Source organism: Petaurus breviceps, unplaced genomic scaffold (genome assembly GCF_028583685.1).
Source record: "Petaurus breviceps papuanus isolate PSGF00001 unplaced genomic scaffold, PetGlider_PUasm1.0 213, whole genome shotgun sequence".
In the NCBI taxonomy this organism is placed as follows: domain Eukaryota; kingdom Metazoa; phylum Chordata; class Mammalia; order Diprotodontia; family Petauridae; genus Petaurus; species Petaurus breviceps.
In genome coordinates, this window is record NW_027185860.1 from 9,574,885 (window position 1) to 9,602,050 (window position 27,166).

General features: G+C 36.3%; 1 protein-coding gene across 4 annotated transcripts in view; it reads left to right on the forward strand.

Annotated features, from left to right (window-relative positions):
- Positions 1-27,166, forward strand: part of CADM2 (cell adhesion molecule 2) — a 1,406,063-nt gene that overhangs the window by 1,370,358 nt on the left and 8,539 nt on the right. For all 4 annotated transcript variants that reach the window (XM_069093916.1, XM_069093917.1, XM_069093918.1 and 1 more), the window contains one exon: positions 26,995-27,120. In XM_069093916.1, the coding sequence (XP_068950017.1) occupies positions 26,995-27,120 (126 nt within the window). The remainder of the gene's footprint in view (positions 1-26,994; positions 27,121-27,166) is intronic.

The window sequence follows — 27,166 nt, forward strand, 5'->3', positions numbered from 1 at the left end:
TAAAGATAGGCACTTACATTGGCTCTTTCTATTTATCAGGGACAAGAAGTTCTTCAAATTAATAATGAATGCAACAAATTTTGTCAATTCTTTGAGTATTTTATCATCAAATGTTGTTGACATATGTATTTGTTTACATATATACACATTTCCAAACAAATGTGCATGTATATGGTTTAAAATATATTTCAGATATTTGAACCCTATTTTAATTTGCCTTTGGGGTATTTTATAGATATCTCCCTGACTGTTTATTTATACTTGAATTTTATGACTAACATATATAGGAATAATAATGATAATACCTAAAATTTATATAATGCTATGTGCCAAGAACTCTAATAAGCAATTTACAATTATTATCTAATGTGATCCTCAAAACAATGTTGGGAGGTATGTGTTCTTATTATCCCCATTTTATATTTTTGTGGATTTGTTTGTTTGTTTTTGCTTTTTGGAGGGTAATTGGGGTTAAATTACTTGCCCAAAGTCATATGGCTAGTAATTGTTTTAAGTGTCTGATGGCAGATTTGAATTCAGGTCCTCCTGACTCTAGGGCCAGTGTTCTATTCACTGTGCCACCTAGCTGCCCCTCATCCCCATTTTATGGATGAGGAAACTGAGGCAGGTAGAGAGATTAAATGACTTGCCCAGGTGCACACAACTAGTAAGTATCTGAGATCAAATTCAAACTCAGGTCTTCCTGACTCCAGGCATGTGCTCTCATGTACTGAACCAGTCAGCTGCCCGTGAAAGCGAACAAAAATATATCGTAAATATATGTACTTATACACGTCCATTGTCTGGCACTTAGCTGGCATTTAAAAAATTCTTATTTATTGATTAATTATTTGATTTCTTTCTATAGCTAAAGAATATTTTTCTTTTACTCATATGTTCTTGATAAGTTGTATATCTTCTAAGACAATATGATCACATCAGTCTTCTTTCCTGTATCAACCATGTACCTCATGGGTGCAAGGAAACCCCTGGAATTAGCTAAAACATAGTTGGCTACTTCTTCAAAGAACTGAAGTTGAGCTGTATTTTTCTTCTGTTATGTCAGTCCTTCCTCAATCTATCACTTTCCAACAGAAACAAACTCTCCCACTAGAAGCAAAGAAATGACTTTAGGTTTGCTGTAAAACAACATAAAAATTAGAGTTATCCAAAACTGGAATGTCTGTCTTTGAGAGGTACTAAGATTTTGCTTTTCACTGGAGGTTTTTAAGCAAAGACCAGGTGCACAATTGTTGCATATGTTGTATAGAGGATTTTTTTTTAGGTATGGATTGAATTCAGTGGTCTTTGGAGGTCCCTTTTAACTCTAAAATTCTGTGATTTTGTTTTTCACCACTCCTTCCAATCCTCTATCTATATTAAATAAATGCCAACCAAATAGTTGTGCTTACTCTGAAATCCTATGATTGATATCACAATATTGAAAAAAGGGAGAATGTGATTTTGTCATTGTAGGAAACTTTCATAGGGGAAACTTTGTTGAAGGGACACAAAGATGTCCCATTCATAGAGTTTGTATATGTCAGAGGTGGGATTTAATCCAGGCCTTCATTACTCCACACTCTATCCACTATTCCACTCAGTCTCTATGATATGAAATATAATTGGGTTATAACTAATGAAAGGCAGTGTGTCATAATGGATAGAGAGCCAATCTCAGAAACAAAAAGATTCAAATTAAAATTATGATTTTGACATATAATACACCTGAAATTCTGACATCATTGCAACTCTGAGACCCTTAACCTCTTGAGCTCCTAAGTCTCTGAAACACTTAGTTTAAAAAAATCTTCCAACAGACATTGATAGAGTTTTCTCAACTGAGAGTTCACACTATCAGTGTCTACAAGATCTGGGCACTATCCCTGTCCTATTTCATATAATCTATCTATGGAATTTATTAAGTCATATAATATATACATATATAAAGGAAATATACAAAGCATATATAGAAAAATCTGTAGAATTATGTAAATGTTCTGATTATCTAATCTGCTAATATATAATACTATATATTAATACATACATCTATAGCTGTATCTGTATCTATATACATGCATATGTGTATATAACACATACGTGTGTGTATATGTGTATATATACATATATAATATTAATTGAATTCTGGAATGGCAGAGCCAACAGAAGGTTAGAGTGAGGCATTCTTTCAATCCATGACAACTTAGAAGGTTGGAAAGAGAGATCTTTGACATAGGAGTAGAGGCTAGTCCAGAGCCCACATGGATAGGTGGTGGTGACAGTCGCAACTGCTTCAGGAGGTCTCAAGTCAGAAATTCTAAAGAAACCTGGCAACTTGTCAGAAAAAAAAAATATTCAAGGGACCCATGTGCTAGCACTAGACATAGGACTAGATGCTGTTTGGAAACTCCATTATCTATACCCACTTCCGGGTCACAGTTCAGGGGCAGAGAGGAGCATTTTCAGTCAAAAGACAGTGGAAACCCTGTGAGAGAGTGGAAACCATGTATCACTTATGGCCCCAGAGTATCAGGGATATTGAAAAACAGTATTGTTTCTGTTCCCAAGGGAGGAGGGACCCAGAGGAGCTGTATCGATTGCAATTCCGAGAAATCAAGGTTCTTCCTGGGTAAGGATCAGAGTGCAGAACAAGAGAGAAGTGAGCACATATCTCCCCAGATAACACCACTTTGGAAGCACCAAAAACATCCAAACCCACGGAGCTAACCAAAAACAGCAGTGTAAAGAAGCCTGAAGCCTGAGACAGAGATCCCACCCCCATGCTGGGAACAAAGCCAATCACTAACATAATGTTTCAAATCAATAAAAAGAGTAGAAAAATGGGAAGAAAATAAAACCCTAATCACATAAAGCTACTGTGGTGACAGGGAAGACACAAACTCAGAAGACAAAGAAGTCAAGATAGCTAAAGCAAAGCCCCAAAGGAAAAAAGGTGAATTGGAGACAAGCCCAACAAAAATCCCTGAAAGATATAAAAATTATTTTCAAAATCAAATAAGAGTAATAGAGTAAAAATTGGGTGAAAAAGTGAAAGAAAAGGAAGAAAATATGAAAAGGCAACTAATAATTTGGTAAAAGAGGCACAAAAAATTCTGAAGAGAATAAAACCTTAAAAAACAGAATTGTCCAAATGGAAGAAGAGATACAGAAGTTCACCAAAGAAAATAATTCCTTCAAAATTAGAATTGGGCAAGTGGAAACTGACTGTATGGAACATAAGACACAGTCAAAAGAATGGGAAACAGAAGAAAATGTGAAATATCTCACTGTGAAAAGAACTGACCTGGAAAAAGGAACAAAGAGAGATAATTTGAGAACTATTGGATTATTTGAAAGCCAAGATCAAAGAAAGTGTGTGGAGATCATATTTCAAGGAAAACTTCCCCAATATCTTAGTACCAGAGTATAAAATGGAAATTGAAAGAATCTAGTGATCACCACTTTAAAAAGATCCCAAAATGAAAAGTCCCAGGAAGATTATAGCCAAATTTCAGCATACTAAAGTTTAAGAGAAAATATATCAAATAGTAGGAAAGAAACCATTCAAATACAGCAGAGTCAGTTAGGATCACAAAAAAATTAGCAGCTACAACATTAAAGGAGTTGAGGGCTTGGAATTTAGTGTTCTGGAAGACAAAAGAGCTGGGATTACAACTGAGAGTAACCTTTCCAGCAAAATTGAGTGTAATTCTTCAAGGGAAAAATGGATATATTATGAAATAGAGGACTGTGAAGCATTCCTGATGAAAAGAACTTTGTAATTATTCGGGAATTTAGAAGGATTCTACATAGGAAGAGGGTATGGAAGTGAGTCATTTATGTAGGGTTGGTGTAAAAAAAAAAGGACAGCTAAGAGGGAGAGATGCACTAGGAGAAGAGAAAAGAATGGGGAAAATTATGTCATATTAGAGGAAGCACTTTTAGAATGGGGCAGAGGAGTGAGAGGGAATGGCCAAAGTTTGGAAAATATATACACATACTCAACTGGCAATAGAAATGTACTTTACCCAGTAGTGTAGTAAGAGAAAATAAGTATAACAGAAAATGAGATGGGGTGATAAAAACAAGAAGCAGAGAAAAGAAGGCAATGGTCCAAAGCATAGCTAACATTGGAGGAGGGACAAGATACAAAAGTGCATAAACAGAAGAAAATAGACTGAAGGGAAGTGCACAGCTAGTAATCCTAACTGTGAATGGGAATAGAATAAACTCACCCATAAATCACGAAAGATTGGAAACCAAAATCCAGGTAAGAAGGGGGCCCTGAGGTGGATTCAGGGGCAGAGACAAGATGGCGGAGTACAAACAGGACTTCCATATGGCTCCCACTTCCACCTCCTCCAATTCGTGTAAAAATTACTCAAAACAAACTTTGGAGCTACAGAACCCACAAAATGACAGAGAGAAGCTAATTTCCCACTGAACACAGTCTGGCATAATGGCAGGAAGTGGCCGTCGCAGGACTCTAAGAGCTGAGCCCAGCCCTGTGTGAGCCGAAGGCTTGAGCCTCAGGGTGGCCACAATCAACTGCTGGCTAGAGGGACTTCAAATGACCAGCAGCTGTGGCAGCTTCCACTAAGGACAAAGTGAGAGGTTAGTGCAGTGTGGACTTTGGAAATCGGGAGTCCAGGAGTGTGGTCCAGCCTTTATCCCCTGGAGAGAGAGGTGGCTGAGGCATGGCAGCCATGCAGCCACCACCACATGGCTGCTTCAGAGCTCCTGGATTGCAGATTGTAGGGGGACCAAGTGACCAGTCTGAGGGGGTAATCTCTCTTACTTTAACCTGATTGAATCTGGATCTCTATCTTGGGTGGAGATCCTGGGGAGCATGACCAGTTTGCTAGAGAGTGTGGAAGCTTCAGAGAGGGGAGCCAACTATTAGCTAGGGCAGCTGAGAAAATCCCAGCGATTATAAGAAAAAAATATGAGTTGGTTACAGGCCATAGAGGAGTTTAAGAAGGATTTTGAAAACCAAATAAGAGAAGTGGAGAAAAAATTAGAAAGATAAATAAGAATGAGGCAAGAAAATTATGAAATGAGGGTCAATAACCTGACTGAAGGAAATAACACCTTAAAAAACGGACTAAGTCAAATGGCAAAAAGAGGCACAAAAAGGCAATGAGGAGAAGAATGCCTTAAAAAGCCAAATTTGCCAGATGGAAAAAGAATCTCAAAAGCTCACTGAAGAGAATTATTCCTTCAGAATTAGATTGGAGTGAGTGGAAGTTAGTGACTTTAAAAGAAATCAAGATACAATTAAACAGATCCAAAAGAATTAAAGAATAGAAGGCAATGTGAAATATTTCATTGGAAAAACCACTGACCTAGAAAATAGATCCAGGAGAGATAATTCAAAAATCATTGGACTACCTGAAAGCCAGGATCAAAAAAAGAACCTAGAAATCATCCTTCAAGAAATTGTCAAGAAAAAATTGCCCTGATATTTTAGAACCAGAGGGCAAAATAGAATTTGAAAGAATCCACCGATCACCTCCTGAAAAACATCCCCAAAAGAAAACTCCTAGGAATATTATAGCCAGGTTCCGGAGTTCCCAGATCAAGGAGGAAATATTACAAGCAGCCAGGAAGAAACAATTTGAATATTGTGAAAACAAAATCAGGACAACACAGGATCTGGCAGCTTCTGCACTGAGGGATGAAAGGGCTTGGAATATGATATTCCAGAGGTCAAAGGAGCTGGGATTAAAACCAAGAATCACCTACTCAGCAAAACTGAGTATCATGTTTCAGAGGAAAATTTGGTCATTCAATGGAATAGAGGACTTTCAAGTGTTCATGATGAAAAAAGCAGAGTTGAATATAAAATTTGACATTCAGATACAAGAAGGAAGAGAAGCATAAGAAGGTAAATGGGGAAAAGAAATCATAAGGAATTATCAAATTTAAACTATTTATATTCCCACATGGAAAAATGATCATTGTAACTTATGAAACTTTTCTCGGTATGAGAATATTTGAAGGGAATATAAATATATATATATATATATATATATATGTGTGTGTGTGTGTGTATACATGCATATATATGTCTATATAGGAGAATATATGGGTATATGAATACATATGTGAGCGTGTGTGTGTGTGTGTATATATATACATATATATGTACAGGTATACATTGACAGAGGGCAAAGGACCAATTGAATGGGAAGGGATGATACTTAAAAGGTGAAATTAAGAGATGAGAGAGGAATATAATAAGAGGAGATGGGGAGAGACAGAATGGGGTAAATTATCTCATATAAAAGAGGCAAGTGAAAACTGTTACAATGGAAGGAAAGAACAGAAAGGCAAAAGGCAATGAGTCAACCTTATTTTCATTGAATTTGGCTTAGGGAGGGAATGACATACACACTATTTAGGGTATCTAATCCTACAGGAATGTAGGGGGAAAGGGGATGAGAGGGGGGATGATGGAAGGGAGGACAGGCTGTGGGGTGGGGGCAATTGGAAGCACACACTTTTGAAAAGGGACAGGATCAAAGTAGAAAATAGAACAAGTTGGGGGGGGAGGTTGTAGGGAAATATAGTCAGTCTTTCATAATATATCCACTATGGAAATGTTTTTCATAACTACACATGTACAACTTATATTGAATTGCTTATGTTTACAGTAAGGGTGGGTGACAAGGGAGGAATGGAAAGATTTCAAAGAAATTCAAAGTTTTAAAATCAAATATTTTAAAAATAAATTATTATTATTATTTTACATACAACTGGGAAATAAGATATACGGACACTTTGGCATAGAGTTCCACTGTGACCTACTGGAAATTTGGAGGGGGGATGGGGAAATATATAGGAAAGAGCAGATTGGGGGAGGGGATATTTAATGGGATCGTTGTTTAGGGGTGGTGGGTAGAGGAAAAATGGCGAGAACATTTGATACCCAAAATCTTGTGGAAATGAATGATGTAAACTAAAAAGAAACATAAAATTTAATTTAAAAAAAAAGATAAATTGAAACTAGAATCCGACAATATGTGCTTAGTAAGAAACACTCTTGGAAAAGAGAGTTAAAATAAGGGGTTGGAGCAGAATCTATTATACTTCAGTTGAAGTAAAAAAGGAGGAGGTAGCATTTATGATATCAAATAAAGCAAGAGCAAAAATAGACTTAATTAAAAGGGTTAAGCAGGGAAACTACATATTGCTAAAAAGAACAATAGATAATGAGGTAATGTCAATACTGAACATATATGCACCAAATGGCATAGCACCTAAATTCTTAAAGGAAATATGAAATGAATTACACATGAAAATAGACAGTATAACTATACTCATGTAGGACCTCAATATTTTTCTCTCAGAGGTAGACTAATCTAACCATGAAATAAACAAGAAAGAAGTCAAGAAGATGTAGCAGCAAGCACCCCGGCGTCCTCAGGGTTTGCCACCCATACAGGTTCTTGGATCTGCTTTGTTAAAGGAAAGCAACTCAAAATGGGTTAACAAGCTTACTTTAATCAGTCAGACATATATCGTTTACCTTGTTCAGGAGAAAAGGTCAGCACCCCGAACCTCAAAGCATACAGGCAGAAACATCAAGTAGACAGATTTCCAAACTGTCCAACCATTACATCCATACCCAGTCAACATCTGGGTTTCCACATTCTGGGTTTTTCAAAGCCGGGGGACTCTCAACAACGGCTTCCCAGAATTCAGATCAAATCACAGAACACTTCTCAAAGTGAGTCCCAAAACAAAGCTACACATCAGGGTTTATATAGCCTTCTCCGGGCTCAGAGAATGTAACAACCTTATTGACTCACTGGCTAATCAAGAAGTATCTACTGAAAAACAAGCCTCCCTCCCCAGGCTTCAGGTGCACTTTAGCCTAGGGGCAGGGAAGATCTTTAAATCTGCATTTCCATTACAGAAGATAAATAGAATGTTTAAAAAGTTAGATACAATAGACCTCTGAATGGAAAAGGAAAGTATACTTTTTTCTCAGCTGACTATGAAACCTTCATATATTAATAAAATGTATGATTTTCAAATCGCAATGCAATAAAAATTACATTAATAAAGGGCTATGCAAAATAGATTAAAAACTAATTGGAAACTAAGAGATAGAGGGGTTTCAGGAAGTGAAATAGATAATTTTGATTCTCCTGTTTTTCAGTCCTGTCTTACTCTTTGTGACCCATTTTTATCAATGGGTTTTCTTGGCAGAAAACATTGAAATTGTTTACCATTTGCTTCTCCAGTGTGTCACTATTTTATAGAGGAATAACTGAGTCAAATAGGGATTAAGTAACACACAGCTCATAAGTGTCTGAGGTTGGATTTGAACTCAGATCTTCCTGACTTCAGGCCCAGTGCTGCATTTACTGTACCACTTACCTGTCCCTTAATTTTGATTAGACAAAATTTTAAAAAGATTTTGCACAAACAAAATTAATGCAGCCAAAATTAGAAGCAAAATCAAAAACTGGGGGGAGGAAGGATTGTTACATATAGGGAAATGAGCTAAATTTACCAAAAAGTAAAAGCAATCATTGGGAAATGATCACAGAATATGAATGGCTAGTTTTCAGAAAAAGAAATGAAAGCTATTAATACTCACCTGAAAAAAATGCTCTAAATCACTACTGCTAAGAGAAATGCAAATTAAAACAATTCTGAGGTGCAGCCTCACACCTATCAGATTGGCTAATGTGACATAAAAGGAAAATAACAAATGCTGGAGGCAATGGGGAAAAAAGTGAGGCAGCAATGCATTGTTGAAAGAGTTGTGAACTAGTTTAATCATCGTAGAGGACAATTTGGAATTATACCGAAACAACAATAAAACTTCACATTCTTTGATCCAGCAACATCAATACTAGGTATGTGTCCAAAAAAGAGCAGAGAAAATGGGAAAAAGTCCTTTTAGTACAAAAATACTTATAGTAGCACTTTGGGGGTGGAGGAGGGAGAGAATTTGGAACTCAATGTTTCCAAAAATAATTTTCAAATTATTTAATGTAATTGGGGAATATTTAAAATAAAAATAATTTGTTTAAAATAAATGCATAACATGAAATACCAAAAAAATATACATGTTGTAAATACTGTTATATGTATTTCAAAGTTTTAATACTGTATCAGGCAACCAAACATTTATTTATCTTAATTTCTAGTCCATTGAGATGTCATGTAAGCTTTTGTCATAGGGAACACAGTTCAAGCTGTTATAAAATTGAGGCTGCCTTCTTCAAATAGTTTGAGCACAATAGTCATTTAGTAAAACAAACATGGCTCCATTATTCCTTAATGTCTTCCCTAACAAGTTTAAGATTAGACTACATCTCACAAACTCCCAGTGGGCAGCACTTAAGAAGTGAGTAATATTTCTGTCTTCCTTAGTCAAGTAATCCCAAATGTAAGTAATTTACATTATGGCACCAGGGACTGTTACAACAGACATATTGTAATATGTCACTGGGAATCAGCATCTCTTAACATGTTTGATCAAGAGCTAGATGGAAGCTTTTATCACATTTATTTAATCTGAAATACACATAGTAATTACACTGGACCTTTGATTCAGTCTCCTCCGCCTATCTCAAGAGAAGGTAGAAAATGAGCTTGTCAAGTGCAAGTGCTAGTGTAGCTATGACCTGGTGGGTAGAAATCAGTTATGCCATTGCAGGGAGCATTGATGCAAACAGTACTGAACCAGTAGAAAGTCTGGTAGAGTAGAAATATCTTAAGTTGTATATGCAGAGAATTGTAGTAGCTGATTAGCTTGAAATTCTACATATACAATTTATTTGACCAGAAAAAATTAATTAATAACTTTGATGAATTATATCATTCTAAAAGCTATATACAGCACAACTATTTTTTTAGTTTCCCCAAAAACTAATAGTTGTTACATCAAAACTTCCACAAAGGTAGCTCTAATCTCTTTTCCAGCCTACCTCTGTTCTGGTTAGCTTTCATTCAGGTTAAAACAACAAAGACTTGTATTGGGGTAAATGATAAATGCAGTTTCCAGAATTTTCTGTTTGGTAAAATAATAGATAATAAAGCCCTTCCTGAATTCTGATGAGTAAAGTGTGCATTATTTTTAGGTGTAATCAAGGCAGAATGGCATTTCTATTAAAACTCTAACTATCCAAAGATATTTAAAGAAAATATGACTCTTCATAGATTGACTTGTATTCAATTTCAAGGAATTGAAGGTACTTTTAATGTCCCAGATGAGGGTGGATTTAGGACCATGAATTCTAGCAAATATGTGACGATTAAATGAAGAAAATAGTGATGTTTGTATTAGTGCAAAGATAGCATAAGTAGGAGGAAGGGCAAATTAAACTACATGTACAGTAGGAAATCATTTCTGAGATTGACTACTTGATCTAAAACTCGATTAATGTCTTTTTTGTTGTTCTAAACAACAACTTATATAAGATTTTATATGCTCAATTATAAAGACCATTTAAAAACAATAGAATCATTCTGTCATTAATGTCCCATTACTTATTTTCTTTAATATTATGCCAAAATGACATGTACTACTGGCAATTTGGCTGCCATCTCATAGTTCAATTAATGAAGTACCACTGGGTTACATGATTTTTTTAGCACCATCTTTAGTGCCAATGCAATATTTACAGTGCCCATGATCACGATAAAGACTGTGATTATAAGTATCGCAATGATGTTCGATGGCAAAATATGCCAAACTCTCCAGATAGAGAATAAAGCTGAAGGATTTATTTAGACACCAGAAAACCAAATCCCAAAACCAGTAAGCTGATTCCATCATAGTACTAAAGATATTTAAAAGCCATAATAATGCTGAGAGCCACAGCATCCTTTAACCTTTCCACAAACCAACAGAAGATCAATATTTACTCACAAAACCCTCTATCTCCTTGTCTGAGCTCCTCTGTCCCCAACTGCCTCCAACTGTCTCCCTCTGAACCAGCTGCCTGTGGTCTCTGCTTCTCCTCAGCAAACTCCTCCCACCACAGGCACCATGTGACCACATTCAGCCTATCAGGATGCAGAATTTATCTTCACAACAGGGGAGGTCTTCAAAACTCCCCCCAGGTCTATTAAGAGGCAGGGAAGATCTTCAAATTTCCATTCCCATTACACCATGGCTTCGTTCTCACCTCAAACCACATAGAGTAAATTCTAAAAAGCATTGTTCAGGCAAAATAAAAGAGAAAACATGCTTTCTTCATGGATAACAGCAATCTTTTTCCTTTTCTTAAAGACATTCTATGCAATTGTCATTCACCCTTTCCACGGTTTCTAATTTTTCCTATTCTTATATACTATAGAAAATAATTTCTAAGAATTGGGCTGCTTTTTTGATATCATTAGCAACAGAAGTCTATCAAAAAATTTTTTTCATAGTAGACAAGTAGATAATTTGATTGGCAAAGTGAATAAAAGGGATGGACAAATATCACATATTCTAATGTAAACTGAGCCATTAACTTACAATGAGTCCTTGGGAAACTTGTTTAGTCTTCTACTATCTATGTTTATAATAGGGCACCACAGGAATCCATTTAAATCACTGAGAAAGAGAAGACTCCAGAAAAGTACTGGTGACATAGTATGTGTGTATGTTTGCCCGCAGTGCACACATGTGCGGGCCCACACACGCACCCACACATGCACATATAGACTAACCAAGCAACACTCTACTGATTACAGGAATAGAAGTAGATGATTATGGCAACTTTAGAAGGATGGTAATGACTACATTGAGTTTTCTGTCACAATTAGAATATGATTTATTTTAGGTTTAAATATTTGATGACATCTGTGAAGGTCACAGAATCTTCCTATAGACAGCAGTTTCCCTTGATTTCTTACTGGAAAACCAATCATTAGCATAAATGTATAAATACTTGGCTATCATTAAAATACTGGGACATTTTTAGGTACTATTTACTATTGTGAAAGGACTTAAACACTAATGTTTATGATCTCAAGATAGACCATGCAATGTTTTGCTCTCCAAATTGCTACTGTTCATCAGGTTTGATGTAACTGATTTTAGCTAATCCTTCCTTTCAGGGGGTCCTTGAATGTGGCACTCCAAGGAGAGCTACTTTAATTGTAAGAATGAATAGCTGTATTCTATACAGTACAGGAATGTAGTTCTGTGTCAGGAAATGACAAGGCAGTAAGCCCAAAGGTTTTCAGCAAAGATGTGGGACACAATTGTACAGATAATCACGCTTCACATTCACTTGTCAGGCCAACATTGTTTCATAGACAGATCTGTCAGTCATTAATTCTTGAGTCAGTCTTTCCTTGGGGAAATTGGCCGCAGCTTCTGTTGGCATTATTTTGCCTACCTATTTCTCAAGACCTTTTTTCGTCATGCTCTATTAATTCATGAGATATGCAAATTTCATGTTTGCTTAAATTGGGTGCATTGTCACAATGTAAGCATAGCCTTATTGCAATTGCTTTGTGTGTGTTACAGGAATGCTTTTAGCAATATACATTTCACACTAATTCTTTCATTATAGACAATATCCTAGAGCCTGTGTACACCATTTGTTAAGCTAGAATGAAGTTGAAGAGAAAGCATTTTTAGAGTTTGTTTTCCAGTTAACACATTTGATATGTAAAAAATTTTAAATACAGAGTTCCACAGTAAATTCAACTGGAACTTTGCTCTCTAATACCCTTAGAATCCACAATATGAGACTTTTTACTTATACTCACTGCCTTATAGTGAAGTTCTTTTGTACTTAAGTAATTAAGATCCCTTAGAAAAAGTTCAATATAGACAGAGAGATACTGTACTTCACTTTATAATAGCATGATTCTACAGGGCTACAAATCATGAAATATTACAGTCTATGAAGATCACCCAAAAAGCCAAGAGAGGCACACAATGGACATGGACAGGATACAACATATAAAAAACCCAATAAATTATATTGTTGAAACAGTTTAAAAAAGACATAGGGGAAGTTCATACCTGGGGGGAAAGGCGGCTAATTATATAGTGAAAGCATGACATAATTGATGATAAGTCCAGAAATTCCAATGTTATTTATGAAATGTCAATGGGACTTGAAGAAGGTTAGTTAAGTAGATTCCCTGAAGTGTACTTATGGGAAGCTATGGATGATAACTGCACATAGAGGGTAGGCATGGATAGATTTTGATCTGTATTTTTAGAGGGAACATTCATATTAGGAAAATCTACCAGAGTACTGGAGAGCAGTATCTTGGTGATGTTCTAGTATCTTCTCATTTCAACCACTAAGTACGTAAAAGATATAGGAGTAATTTAGACATTAAATTGATTGGGCTTGTGTTCAAAAAATTATTTTTAAGCCAGTTGTTTGGAACTCAACACATTTCTTCATAGTAAAAACTGTTTCCAAACTTCCTGGGATGGTTCTTGTTTTTGTCTTACCTAATGGTGAAAAATTATCTGCTGAAAGCAATAAGAAATTGCTGTGTGGAATCACAAGACATGTGAAGAATGATACTTAAGATATTGTGATTGGATTTTATTCTAATTAAAGGAGTCATCCCTTGACTCACTTCTTAAAGAGGCCTGTTCTCTGAATGGGCTTTACCTCACTCAAAGTGACAACCTGAAAAGGCCTTAGCCTAAAAGGACCAGGGTCTCCCCCTTGAAACCTGGGTCATCTCCAGTCATCCTGATGAATATCTGATCATTGGATCCAGATGGTTCTGCAGAAGAAAGTGAGGCTGGTGACCTTGCACAATCCTTCCTCACTCAAATCAAAGTCAACTGCTAGTCATGTCACCATTTCTCTGATGTCATGGTCATCTTCAAAAATGAAAGATAAACACCACTTGTGAGTAGTCCTAGCTGCCGGAATGGGAACCCAGCCAGTTGGGTAACTCAGCTCATCCTCTTCTTCTCCTCCTTCTCCTTCTCCCTCTCCTTCTCGTCTCCAAAGGAAGGTAAATCTTGATGACTAGAAGCTGCCCAGGTAACTTGGGGTTTATTGGCTATTTTTCTTCTTTCTTTCCTTCCTTCCTTCCTTCCTTCCTTCCTTCCTTCCTTCCTTCTTTCCTTCCTTCCTTCCTTCCTTCCTTCCTTCCTTCCTTCCTTCCTTCCTTCCTTCCTTTCTTCCTTCCTTCCTTCCTGTCTCTCTCAAAAACAAAACCTTAAAGCCATTTCACTCTGAAGCTCATAGATTAGATAACAATAAGTCCCTGCCCAAGCTCCACTTAATGGCTATATTTTATGCCCTCCTGGCTTAGAGTGAATGTCAATGTTACTGTTTCTCTTTGGAACAGCAACCCTTCCCCTCCCAGCTTATGTTTTTTTTTTCTTTTTTTCTAATTTAAGGGGCCATTCTTTGACTCACTCCATAAAGAGGTCTATTCACTGAATGAGCTTTGCCTCACTCAAAGTGAGAAACTTAAAAGGCCTTAGCCTAAAAGGACCAGGATCTCCCATTGCATCCTGGGCCATCTCCAGTTGTCTTGATGAATATCTGGCCACTGGACCCAGATGACTCTCCAAGGAGGAAGTGAGGCTGGTGACCTTGCACAATCCTTCCTCACTCAAATCAAAGTCAACTACAAATCATGTCATTATTTCCCTGATGTCAAGGTCCTCTTCGAAAATGAAGAGCAAACACAGTAACAACTATACACTGTGAGTGGAGAAATTTAGTCAGAAGAACTAGGACCAGCACTGAGAAGAAAGGATAGTGACCACAAAAGGAAATAATGGAGTTCAAGAGTCCTTACTCAAGAAGGCAGAGTTCATACAAGGGAATTAATTCTGTATTATAGGAGGAATAAATAGAAATTATTATGTAATCATAATACTAATAATGTAATATATAATAATATAATATGATGTGATGTGATATATGATATAATATAATCAATATAATGTAATGTAACACAATGTAACATCATGTAACGTCATGGAACATCATGTAATGTAATATAACATAACATAATAATAAAGTTCTCTGCTTATTACATACCTACAATTCTTTGGACTGTATTTCCATAGAAATATGTTTAAATGAATATGTGTCTCCCAAATTAATCCACAATGCCCCTTTTAATCCATAATGGTACTGAACATACTTCAGATGTGCTATGAGAAACTGTATTGTAGGGACTCTTACTCTAGTATTTCCAGTTGTCTGCTAGATATTTCTATCTGGATGTCCCACAAGCATCTCAAATTCAATTTGTCTGAAATAAAACTCATCACCTTTTCTTCCTCCAAATTATCCTTCTATAGTCACCACTATGAAGAGGTGAATCTGATTCATAAGCATGAAATCATACTTGTCTCTTTCTTCTACCTCACCACTCATATCCCGTTGTGTACTGAGTCCTGTCTGAACTACTCTCCCAGTTGCAGTCCCTTCTCCCCATTCACATAGCTACCACTCTAGTTTAACTCATCAATTTCTCAGACCCGAATTAGTGTAATCGTCTCTAAATTGATCTTCCATTTCTATCTTCCCTCTCCAGTCTATGCTCCACAAAGTTTCCAAAATAATCCCATTACTTCAGTTTCCTAATTAAAAAAACAACAAAAAAACCACCTTCAGTATGTCTCGTTTTACTCTGGAAACAAATAACAGGTTCTTCTGCCTGTTATATAAAGTTTCCATTATCTGGCTCCAATCTCTTTTCTGTTTTATTTCATGTCATTTCCCTTTGCATTATAGTCAAACTAGACGATTTGTTCCACAAGCCTTTCCACATTTACATAAGGTATTCACTTATTCATTTTCTTCCCAAATCTAATTTTTAAAACTCTTATCTTTCTACAAAAAGCCCTTCTTTACTTAAAGGGCCTTTTTTAAAGAGAGTAAAATACTATGAAAGATAGCATCAGTTAATGATCTCCATTCTCAAAGGGGCGGGTAGGTGATACAGTAGATAGAGTGCTGGATCTAGAGTCAGAAAGACCTGAGTTAAAATTCTGCTTCAGTCACTTACTAGCTGTATGACCCTGAGATAAATACTATCTGCCCATTTCCTTCACTGTAAAATGGGGATAATAATCACACTTATGTTGATGGATCGTTGTGAAGATTACATGACGCAAAATTTGTAAAATGCTTACCACAATGCCTGACACATCATAGGCACTTAAGAATGGTTATTTCCTTCCTTCTTTCAAATTACCTTGTATTTACTTTATCTTATCTACCTATCTACCTACATGTCTTTCTATCTTACTGTTGTAAAATATGAGCTCCTTGAGGGTAGCAAGTGTTGGAGGTTTTTGTTTGTTTATTTGTTTTCTTTTTGTTTTAAAACGTACCTGTCACAATTCTTTGTACAGATCTAAGCAGGGACAACAGTTTTGCTTCTATGGCAAGGAATGGTATTTAAAAAACTCACTATTTCTAATTTTACTTTTATATCAGTGTTTTGGTAATTCTTTAAGTTTATGAAAAACTAAGTATATTTAGTGTGGTAAGGCATGATCAGAATAAAATATACCAATGAAGAGGGTATGAAAATTGATGTGTAAACCCAGTCACTAAAAACTAATGCAGAAATCATGATGCCCCCTTATGTAAAGAAAAGGTTAAAAAAATGTATTGATCGTAGCATAGATAGTACTTAGGTTTGAATGGTCTGTGGAGAAAGGTCAGACAATATTTGGCTGAGAAGCCTCTTAAGGAACACCAGCTTGAATAGTTCATTAGGTGAAAAAGATGGACCAAAAGAATAGGCCAAAATGCCCCTAGGCACACTAGGCAGTCTGAGTTAGGGGGTAAGAAATAACATTTATCTGAAGTACCAAAATCATTTACCTGAGGCACAGGCAGTTTCCATCCAAAAGACCATTAGGCAAGAGCCCCCAAGGTTATAGCCTATAGGGTCTATGCAATAGTCTATGCCTTAGACCTACGGGCAGTGGTGGCTTTAGGATAGAATTATTAAGAGTTTGAGAAGTATAGCTCACTGTGCATGAGAGAGAGAGAGCCTTGCCAAAAAGCTGGAAAGGCAAGCAACTAATGAGGGAATTGTTCCAGCAGCAACAGGAGAGCTTTTCCACCAATATTTCGAGAGCACATGTTTTCCACCTCTGAGATTGTTCCCCACCGTTATATGAAGGATCAAGAAACATTTTGGGGGAGATGGGTTATTCATACTCACACACGTATCATCTATAATATATATGTGTTTATATATATAATATGTATTTCAGTAAAATACTTTATATTTAAAGATTGTCTTGTCTAAGAGTAGAGTCTACATTGGATAAATGAACTGTCAAACTGAAAATATATTTTTATTCCCCTACATTGAATCCAAAGGTAGTGTGGAGATGCCTAGGTTTGCGAGAAGTACATAATTTTTTATTGATTCTTTTATTAATTGATTCAAATATAATAAACTCCCTCTTCTCCCTTTTTCTTCATCTTCTATCACTCAGGTGCCCTCTGCTACTTTTTCTTCCTTCACCCCTAATTCACATGATGAAATAGCCTTATTTCTTACCAATGGCAACTTCTTTACTTCTTCAAGTGATTTCATTCCATCCCGTGTGCTCTAACAGATTGCCTCCTCTGATATCTCCACTCTTTTACATATTTTCAATCTCTTCTCCTCAATTAGATCATTTTCTATTGCTTACAAACATTGTGTACAGAACACCCTCACTTGATCCTTCCATTACTGATAGCATCCTATATGTCGTCTGCTCTGTGTAGCTAAACTCTTTGAAAAGGTAGTCTACAATAGGTGCCTCCATTTTCTCTCCTGTCATCCTCTTCGTAAGTCCATGTTATCTGACTTCCTGGTCTTATGATTCCACCAAACTACTTTCTCTAAAGTTACTCAAAGTTGCCAAATCCAGTGGCCTTTTCTCAGTTTCATTCCCCCTAACTTCTCTGTGGTCTTTGACACTGTTGATCACCCTACTCTTTCTAGGTTTTGGGGACGCTACTCTCTCTTGTTTCTTACCACTCCTCTGTGTCTTTTGGTACATCCTCCTCCAGATCATGCCTTATAGCAGTAGGTGTCCTTCAGGTTTCTGTTGGGGGCCCTCTTCTATTCTTCTTTTATATTACTTCTCTTGGTGGTCTCATTATTCAAAAGTTTTAATTAGGACATCACTACACAAAGTAATATGAATACACAAACCTCATCCATTATAATGATAGGCTCTGATGGACTTATTTCAAGGAATCAAATGAAGGATCACTGTTATATAGCCTGTTGAATAAAAACATGAAGGAAGAAAATCCTAGAGATTTTAGAATCTAGTAATGGAAACAGGATGATTAAAAACAGTTGCCTTTTGTTTTTATGGTCACAAAGCTTCTTTTATGTTAATTTTCTCATTTCAACTTTATAACAGTCCTGAGAGGTACATGCAGAAATATCATTATTCTCATTTTACAAATGAAGAAACTGATGCTGCTCAGAGTGGTGAGGCCAAGGTCATAAAATTGAATGGTAACTGAATTGGACCAGCAGGCCATTCCCATATCTTCTGATTTCTTGTTAGTGTTCTTTCCTCTAAATTTAACAGTCTTTCAACAAGTTGGCAATGCTATAGAGGGGACTCTTCTAGCATTCAATGCAAAGATAAAGTGATGGCATTGTGCTAGGTGCCCAGCCAGATGGTCTCTGGGGTCCCTTTCAATTCTGAGACTCTATGATTGATTCTATTTATATATAGATTAGATTAGATGACTTCAATGATCCATTTCAATTCCAAGAATCAGACTATGTGACTTATTATCCAGTGCAAAATGTATATGTGTGTGTATTCCATGACATTTTCCTGATAGAGAAATGAATATCATCCCTTTCCATATTCAGAAATGAGTATCATGTCCCCATGATTTGCCCCTAGATGTATCTTGTTCTTTTTTCATTTACCAATATAACCTTAAAGTCTTTCCTGTATATTACTTTTTTCCCCATTTTCTCACTAATTTTTTTTTTCTTTTCTTCCAATGTTCTGTGATCCCTTGAATGTCAATACTGAAAGAGATCAAAAAATTTAGTGAAGGACCCCTCAGATCTAATAGCTACACTGCTTTTCTCAATATGGAAAATAATCTCTAGGGTCATTCAAATTCTTCATACCCCAAAGATTCCTTTACCTGAAGCAGCCTAGGGAAACAAGAAAGAGTTAACAGGAAGAAAATACTGAAATGAAGGGGATTATTCTGGAACCTACCCTGGCCCCAAATGGAATTTTGTTTTGCTTTGAAAACTTTTCTTTTCTCAAGGACAGAAGCAGTGCTTTCTGTAGGTCTGGTTTGTATGTTGTACCTAACACATTATGACCTGTTGGTGGATAAAGATGAATTATAACCACGGAATCAATTAATCTTGAAAAGTTATATTTGGGGGCAGCCAGGTGGCTCAGTGAGTAAGAGCACCGGCTCCAATGTCGGGATGACCTGGATCAAATCCGGGCTCAGATACTCAGCACCACACCCAGAAATAACTGGCCGTATAACCTTGAGCAAGTCACTTAACCCCGATTGCTTATAAAAAAAAGAAAGAAAAGTTCTATTTGGATTTTAAAGGTTCAATACTCAGAAAAGGTAGGATACAAACACACATGACTCTTCAATTTTCTCATACACCAATACTCATGACCTTGCCTCCTAAGATCTCTCCTGAACAGGTATCATAGGGTATTTAAGGCCATTCATCTCTGAAAAAACCCAATATAGTAGGTATCATTTTTAATGAAAATTAAATAAACAACTATAGAAAAAATGTTCATAAAAGTATCTTTGAAAAAAAAAAACAATACAAGAACTCTTTGGGGATTGAAACAAGAGGGAATTTAGATTTCATTCAGTTGGTATGGAGTCTGTTCTCACTATTCTGCTTCTAAAAAGTTCCTATATTTTAAAAGGAAAAATCTAGTTTCTTGTTGTTATAGCTTTTGGAAAGCTTTCTGTGCAATGTAGCCTCAAATTAATATATGTAGATTTAATTACTTTTAGTGGAAATTACATCTAAATTCCTGCCCCATACCCACTGAGAGAGCAATATATCTTAATATTTTTATCCTTTAAGAGCAGTTCTTGAGGTTTTTGGGGGTAGAAACAGTAATTACATATAAGATTATAAGATAATAGATGGCCCCAGAGTAAATATAAGAATGTATTTTTCTCTAGGGACTCTGCTAACGTCATATACTGCCATAGAACAGTATATTACTATCCATAAATTATGCAAAGCTATTTTTATGATTTTAATGTTTATCTGTCCCTCTTTCTAGAGTTTGCATTTGAGGAAGATGAGGTAGACTCTTAAACTCATGTAAAACACCAAAATTGAGTTTGTAATCAAATCATTCAAAGCTCTTTATTGCATTGGCCACTTGTGTTAGTCATTATTACTGCCTAAGTGTTGCTTGTTTAGTACACTGTTCTCTGTCTATGAAGAAGCTGTTTTTGTTAAAATGTTTGCTCCCTGACAACAGAAACTGCTTCTGTTATCTCCAGCTCTTGACAAAGTGCTTTGAAAAGAGTAAACCTTTAGGGTGGCTAGGTGGTGCAGTGAATAAAGGACTGGCCCTGGAGTCAGAAGGACCTGAGTTTGCATCTGGCTTCAGACACTTAACACACAAAAAAACCTAGCCATGTAACCTTGGGCAAGTTACTTAGCCCCAATTGCCCTCCAAAAGGCAAAAAAAAAAAAAAGAGTAAACCTTTTACCAATGCCTTATCATTCATTCATTCCATCCACTTAATTCTATCTTCCACTCAACTGTCAAGCTAATCATCCTAAAACACATGTTAACATATCACTGCCCCCATCCAAAATATTAGAATGGCTTCCTGAAGAATCAAATATAAATTGTTCTGTTTGGCATTCAAAACCCTTCATAATCTGGCCCCATCCTGACCTTTCCAACCTTCTTACTCTTCATTCTCCTCTATATACTCTTTGATATTTTGGGCGCCTTGCTTTGTACAATACTCTATCTCCCAACACCAAGTATTTTTGCTGACTGTCCTCCCCCCGTGTCTGGAACACTATCTCCTCATCTCTGCCTCCTAGCTTTCCTGGATTCCTTAAAACTCAAACTAAAGTCCTTATCTTCTCCAAGTAACCTTTCCCAGTCCTTTTTAATCGTAGTGCCTTCTCTCTGTATTTACCATAATTCTTCTCATCAACCCTACCATTAGACAGTGAGCTCTTTGAGAGCAGGCACGGCTTCTTTTTTTTTTCCTTTTCTTTCTTTCTTTTGTTTTTTTTTTTCCTTTCTTTGTATCTCTAGTGCTTAGTACAGTGCCCAGAACATAGAACTCTCTTAAAGAATGCCGTTTGGCTGACTACATAGAGTACTATATCAACAATCAGAAAATAAAAGCTCCTCGTTAGTTTCAAACACTTAAGGATATTTAGAATTTAGATAGAGACAGTAGAGAGATACAGGAATGTTAAGCTGAGCAAAGCAGCATTATTTCTCAGAAAGTCATTCACTGGTTTGCGTCCACTGAATTCCCTATCAGTAAAATGAAGACAGTAAAAAAAAGATGGAACATTAGAATCAACCATGATTAGAATCATCTAAAAGTGGTGCTACTTGAGCTTTCCTTAACAGATGGTTTTCAGTCTTAGTCTTAAAGATTTTCACAGCATATTCCAAAGCTTGTCTTGGCAATTTAGTTTATCAACTTTACTGCCAGAAAGGCATTCCTTGGAAACGAAATCTCTTCTATTGAAATGTGGATCTCTATTTCCTGCTTTGACTTCATTGGCAAGGAATAGAAACTGGTTATCTAATTCAATTCAACAGAAATTTTTCAAGTCTCTACTGTATGTATCATATCCACATAGTTATTCTTATAATAGAAATGAGTACTTCATTGCTACTCCATGATCCCTAATTCCTACTCCTGAGTAAATAAATGAATTTGATTTTTGTGAATTCCCTACCTTTATCCTGCTAATACTACCCCCAAGTATGTAACATCACTACTTTCTGACCCTTATTTTTAATGGAAGTGTAAATTAAATGTTTCCTGCTGTTAATAATAATGAACTTACTTTTACAAGGCATGAATAGCATATACCATGTGAGTTATACTATTACCCCCTTTGAATAAATCATATCTTTTATCCTGACCTCTGATTTCTAGTACATTGTTTCTTGTGTGCAGGAATATTCCATGAGACTTGCATCATTTTCTTTCCCCAATAAATTAGCATTACAATATCTATCCCATAGGCCTCACTATTTTAAGATTCTTTCTCACCTAAATAATCCTATGAATAAGAATCATCTTGCTCAAGTGACATTTTGATTACATTCACCTCTTCTAAAAAACCTAGACTAGCTCAAAATGTTTCTTATAAAAACATTAAAAGTTAAAGATTTTACAGTTATTTGTCTATGAACTCCTTCACTTCCATACAGTAAAACTGGAATATAAAAACTCTTAACTTGAATTGGAAAGTCTGAGTCTAATTCCTGACACTATTGGTTACCACCCAACCAACCTTAGGAAAGTTATTTAATGTGTCTGAGCCTTGGGTTTTTCTTCTGTAAAATGGGAATGACAATGTCTGACATTTTAAAAGGATCCTGTAAAAAAGAAATGAGAATATACAGCCATGTAACCCATCTAAACTCTTGGTTTACATGGACTGAGTTCATTCTTAATAAGTTTCTCTAAAATCATACCACATTAGGCTTTACCCAAAGTTCTTTCTGAGAACTTCAGAAAATAGTTTTTATCCAGAGTTCCATTTAAGTGAGTAAAAGTGCCTTGGTTCCTTTGTAAGCATGCAAGGTAACAATATTAACAAATAATATTAGATGTTGGATTGCCTTTATTTTACTCTACTAAAAAATTCAAGGACATACAAGACATTATCTCATGAACAATTTATTCACTTCTTTTCACTTGGTGAACTTTGCATTCACTGCAGAGAATTGTATAGACCTGCTAACTTACAGCAGTGCCCTGAAGCTCAGACTTCCCTGGATGGAAACTACCTAGAGATTGCTATATAGGCAACCCCTTACATTTCAGTGAGTCCTATCTTGTTGCGGCATGATTTTAAGGTCTTCCTCAAAATGAAAAATAGTGAACAAGAAGACTTCATTTTGCTAGAGAGACAACTTATCAGACTTGCACCATCCCAGTAACTCATGGCATCAAGAAAGAAAGAAAAAGTCTAAGCCTTTCTTTCTCCATAAGTGAGCTTGTCCTCTCACTTCTCCTCCAGGTAAAGAATATGAACTAAATCCTTAGGTCAGGAATAAGTGCCATAGGGAAGATTCAAACCCAGTTCTATCAGACTCTACTTCAAGGACTTATTTTGACTATTTCATCCTACCTATAGCTGAATAACTTCTATTAATAATGAAAATTCACGTTTAGTTACTCTTCTGTTTGTAGGCGGCGGGGGGAGAGGGGGTGTAATATATCTGGAAATCAGATGTAGTTTCATCATTGTATCATTGCTTCTCCATACCCTTGAGGACAATCTTTATATTTCCCTTTACTGTGGTAAAAAAAAAAAACAAAAGAAAAAATTACCCAGTGTCAGGTGATGAGCCTCTCTGAAATAGCCATCAATAGCCTTGTTGTTTGAGAATATACAGCTGTGTAACCCATTCCAGTTTGAGTGATCCTACTAAAGTTTTTACTCCATTGACAAAATTGTTAGTAGCCAATAGTTGGCTCCATGCCATGATCAGACAGCAGACGAGGCTAGCACTTTTTAGTGTAATATGTCTATGCATGTATATGGTGTGTGAATAAATTAATACAAATATACATGCAAGTATATGTGTACACATACATATGTGTGTGTCGTTACTAATGTGCTTGTGTGTTCGTGTGTGTATGTGTGTATGTGCATGCATATACATGTACATATACATGTATTCATGCACAGAAATACAAAGATGTTTATTTTTGTCTCCTTTCATTAGTGTTTGCTTTAATTCTCCCTCTGGACAGCTCCCACCTACTTTTTGTATAATTCACATATCAGCTTGGTTAAAATATCTCTCGTTAACTAAGGCTTAGAATTGTAGTGCTGACCTCGTGTTCTTCAAGTTCAGTCTTGGGGATCTTTCTATACTTACTCTACTAAGCAATCTGTCTGGCTCACTTAGCTTCCATCCTTGTCTCTTTCTGGCAATATAAGAATAGAGTACATTTTTTTTTTAATTCTGGGGCCCCAGTCTCCTAAAAACATTCCAGGTTAATAATACCATTTAAATATAGAAATAAAAATGCTTGAAAAGAAAAAAAAAGAAAAGAAAAAGGAACTATTTGACTCTAGTTTAATCAGGAGATAATTATAGCTCATATCTATGGTGCTACATTATATCATGATGCCTTAGGCATCATGGTCCCAGGACTGTCCATGTATACATTCTCCTCTTCTACCTTCAGCTCCATTCTGAGATCTGTTTGGTCCCTTGCTTCACTTTAATTCTGACTTGAAGTCACCAGTGTCATCTCTGAGCAAATTTTTACAGCTGTCCCAACTTCTGGAGCTCCAGCTTGACCCAGAATGCAATCAACACTTAGTGCCAGTCAGTGCCTCTCTATCCCCATAGTTGTCATTCCCAGTGACATAGATAAGAGCTTTTACTGACCACATGCCCTCAGTCTCTCTTTTGACCAGTAGGGGTAAAAGGACATGGATTGATACAATTCCTTTTAGCTCCTTTGGCCTGAATTCTCCTGTCATGGCTGCTGCACCATTAATTGAGAAAGTGAATGGTTAGGGCAGACAATGGTATATCTAATTCAGTGATGTAGATTGACTCTCTCAGGGTACATAAAGCAAATTAATGTGAGAAATATTCTAGAAAGATAGGTTGGAACTGGATTAAAAAGAACACTCATTATCAAGTTAAGGAATTTGAATTTTATCCCAGAAGAAATGAAAACTTTTGAGCTGAAAAAAAAATGATGTACTTAGACCTGTGCTTTAGGAAAATATTTTTGGAAGCTACTTTTGAGCAGAACAGTGATATAGTTAGGCCTGAGCTTTATTAAAATTTTTTTGGTAGCTATGTGGAAAATGAATGGGAGAAGGGAAGTCAACTTGGAGATTATGACAGTAGGCCAGGGAAGAGGTGATATAGAGCTAAACTGAACTGGTAGCTAGTAAAGAGAAAAAGGGGGATGTAATCAAGCCATGGTATGGAGTTAAAACGGACAAACATCAGATACTGATTGAAGATGTGTATGGGGTGTAGGAAGCAGACCCAAAGATGATTTTTATGTTTCAACTCAGTGAAGAGTTTATAAGTATTTATAAAGTAATTTGATAAAAATGCTATTAGTACTCAGTTCATCCTATAAGCATACATGATAACAATTACAAAATTACATTTCATAGGTGTTAACATTTATCCCATTCTTAAAGCATTTGAATTATGATTGTCATTAAGGAGAATTGCACAACCCATTGTAATCCTAGAATCTTTACACATAATTCTGTAACAGGTAATTCTCAAAGACTAGATGTGGCAGAGCCCATGCTGACCTGCATTGGTAGGGGAATGTTAACCTCTGCTACAAATTCATAATAATGAAATCACAGCTGTAGTATATACCAGGGGTGGGGAACTCTATCCTGGGAAAATACAAAGTGAAATAAGACACAATCCTGGCCCTCAAGGGAACTTCAATCTCAATGGTGGAAGATTCTTTGAGGCAAGGTGGGAGATCAAGCCAAGACTTACTTGGGAGGAAAACTGCAGGCGGGTTGGGGGTGGGGAGGGACCTGTGGCCTCAAGGCCACATGTGGCTCTCAAGGTCCTCAACTGTAGCCCTTTGACTGAATCCACACTTCACAGAACAAGTCCCTTTAATAAAAGGATGTGTTCCGTAAAACTTGGACTCAGTCAAAAGGCCACACCTGAGGACTTAGAAGGCCACATATGTGACCTTGAGGCTGTAGGTTCCCCACCCACTAATTCCACTAATATTACTTGTGAGAAAAATTCTGATACTTCAATGAGATTATTTTGATCTGTCATTTGTACATAATGCTTGATGCATATTTTTACCTTCCATGATAATTATCTATACTATTGCTTAATAGTAGTATGTTCTTCATTCCTTTTTTATTAAAAGAAAAAAATGAGATTTATAATTTCCCTCTTCATTAAATAAATAAGACATATATTTTGAGAGTGGAGCTCACTTAGGATTCAATAGAGTGAAATCATCTGCTTTTTCTTTCCATAAAAATTCACAATGAACCCACACTTAAAGGTAACTGATTCATTGCTTTAAATGTCTGAGAAATTACTGACCCTAGATGGTGTCACTTGACAGAAATCTCTCTTTGTAGTCCTCTCACAAGAATTACATACCCCTAGCTGATACATACTAAGCAGAGAGAATTTACGCCTCGTAACCTCAATGTTTTGTGCCTAGTCAGGTAAGTGAGGCTCCTAAAATACTGCTAAATCTATTAGAGTTTACTCACTCCAGTGTTAATCGGCTAACTGCAGTAATTCATGGGCTAAACACTCTAGAGTGAATAATGATTTTTTACAGATGCAGGAAACATATATGGGATGCAATTCGTGCAGACTCAGCTATCTGCAGAGGAACTGAAAAAGGCTGTACTTCATCTCGTCTTTTATTTCTATTGCAGTAGAAGAGAGATGACAAGAAGAGAATATATATAAGGGATTCCCACTGAGATTCAGCCATATAAATTATGTATTACTCAGATACTATTCAGCTGATGCTTGTCTGATCCCCAATTCTCAATCACTTGTTTTAGTTCCTATAGATAGCTATGGACAGATATTCAGTACTAAAATGAGTAAGAGAAAAGGCAAGGTGAATGCAATGGAAGCCTTTCCCGTGTATAATAGTATAAAACAGCATTTTTGGTTGCCGAGCCCTCATCAGGACCTTAAACAACTTGGATACAATTAGAATTGCACTATTGAGAAAATAGAAGTCTTGGAAGAAAATAAACAAAAAAAAACCTCTTGTGTTCTCTTTTGTTTTTGCAATCTAGATCCCAACGCTCTGGCCGGACAGACTGGCCCTGACCATGCTCTTATAGGAGGAATTGTGGCTGTTGTCGTGTTTGTCACACTGTGTTCTATATTTCTGCTTGGTCGATATCTGGCAAGACATAAAGGTAGGAGAGATTTAATCAAAGTGTACTCACTTTTTGCAGCAATATT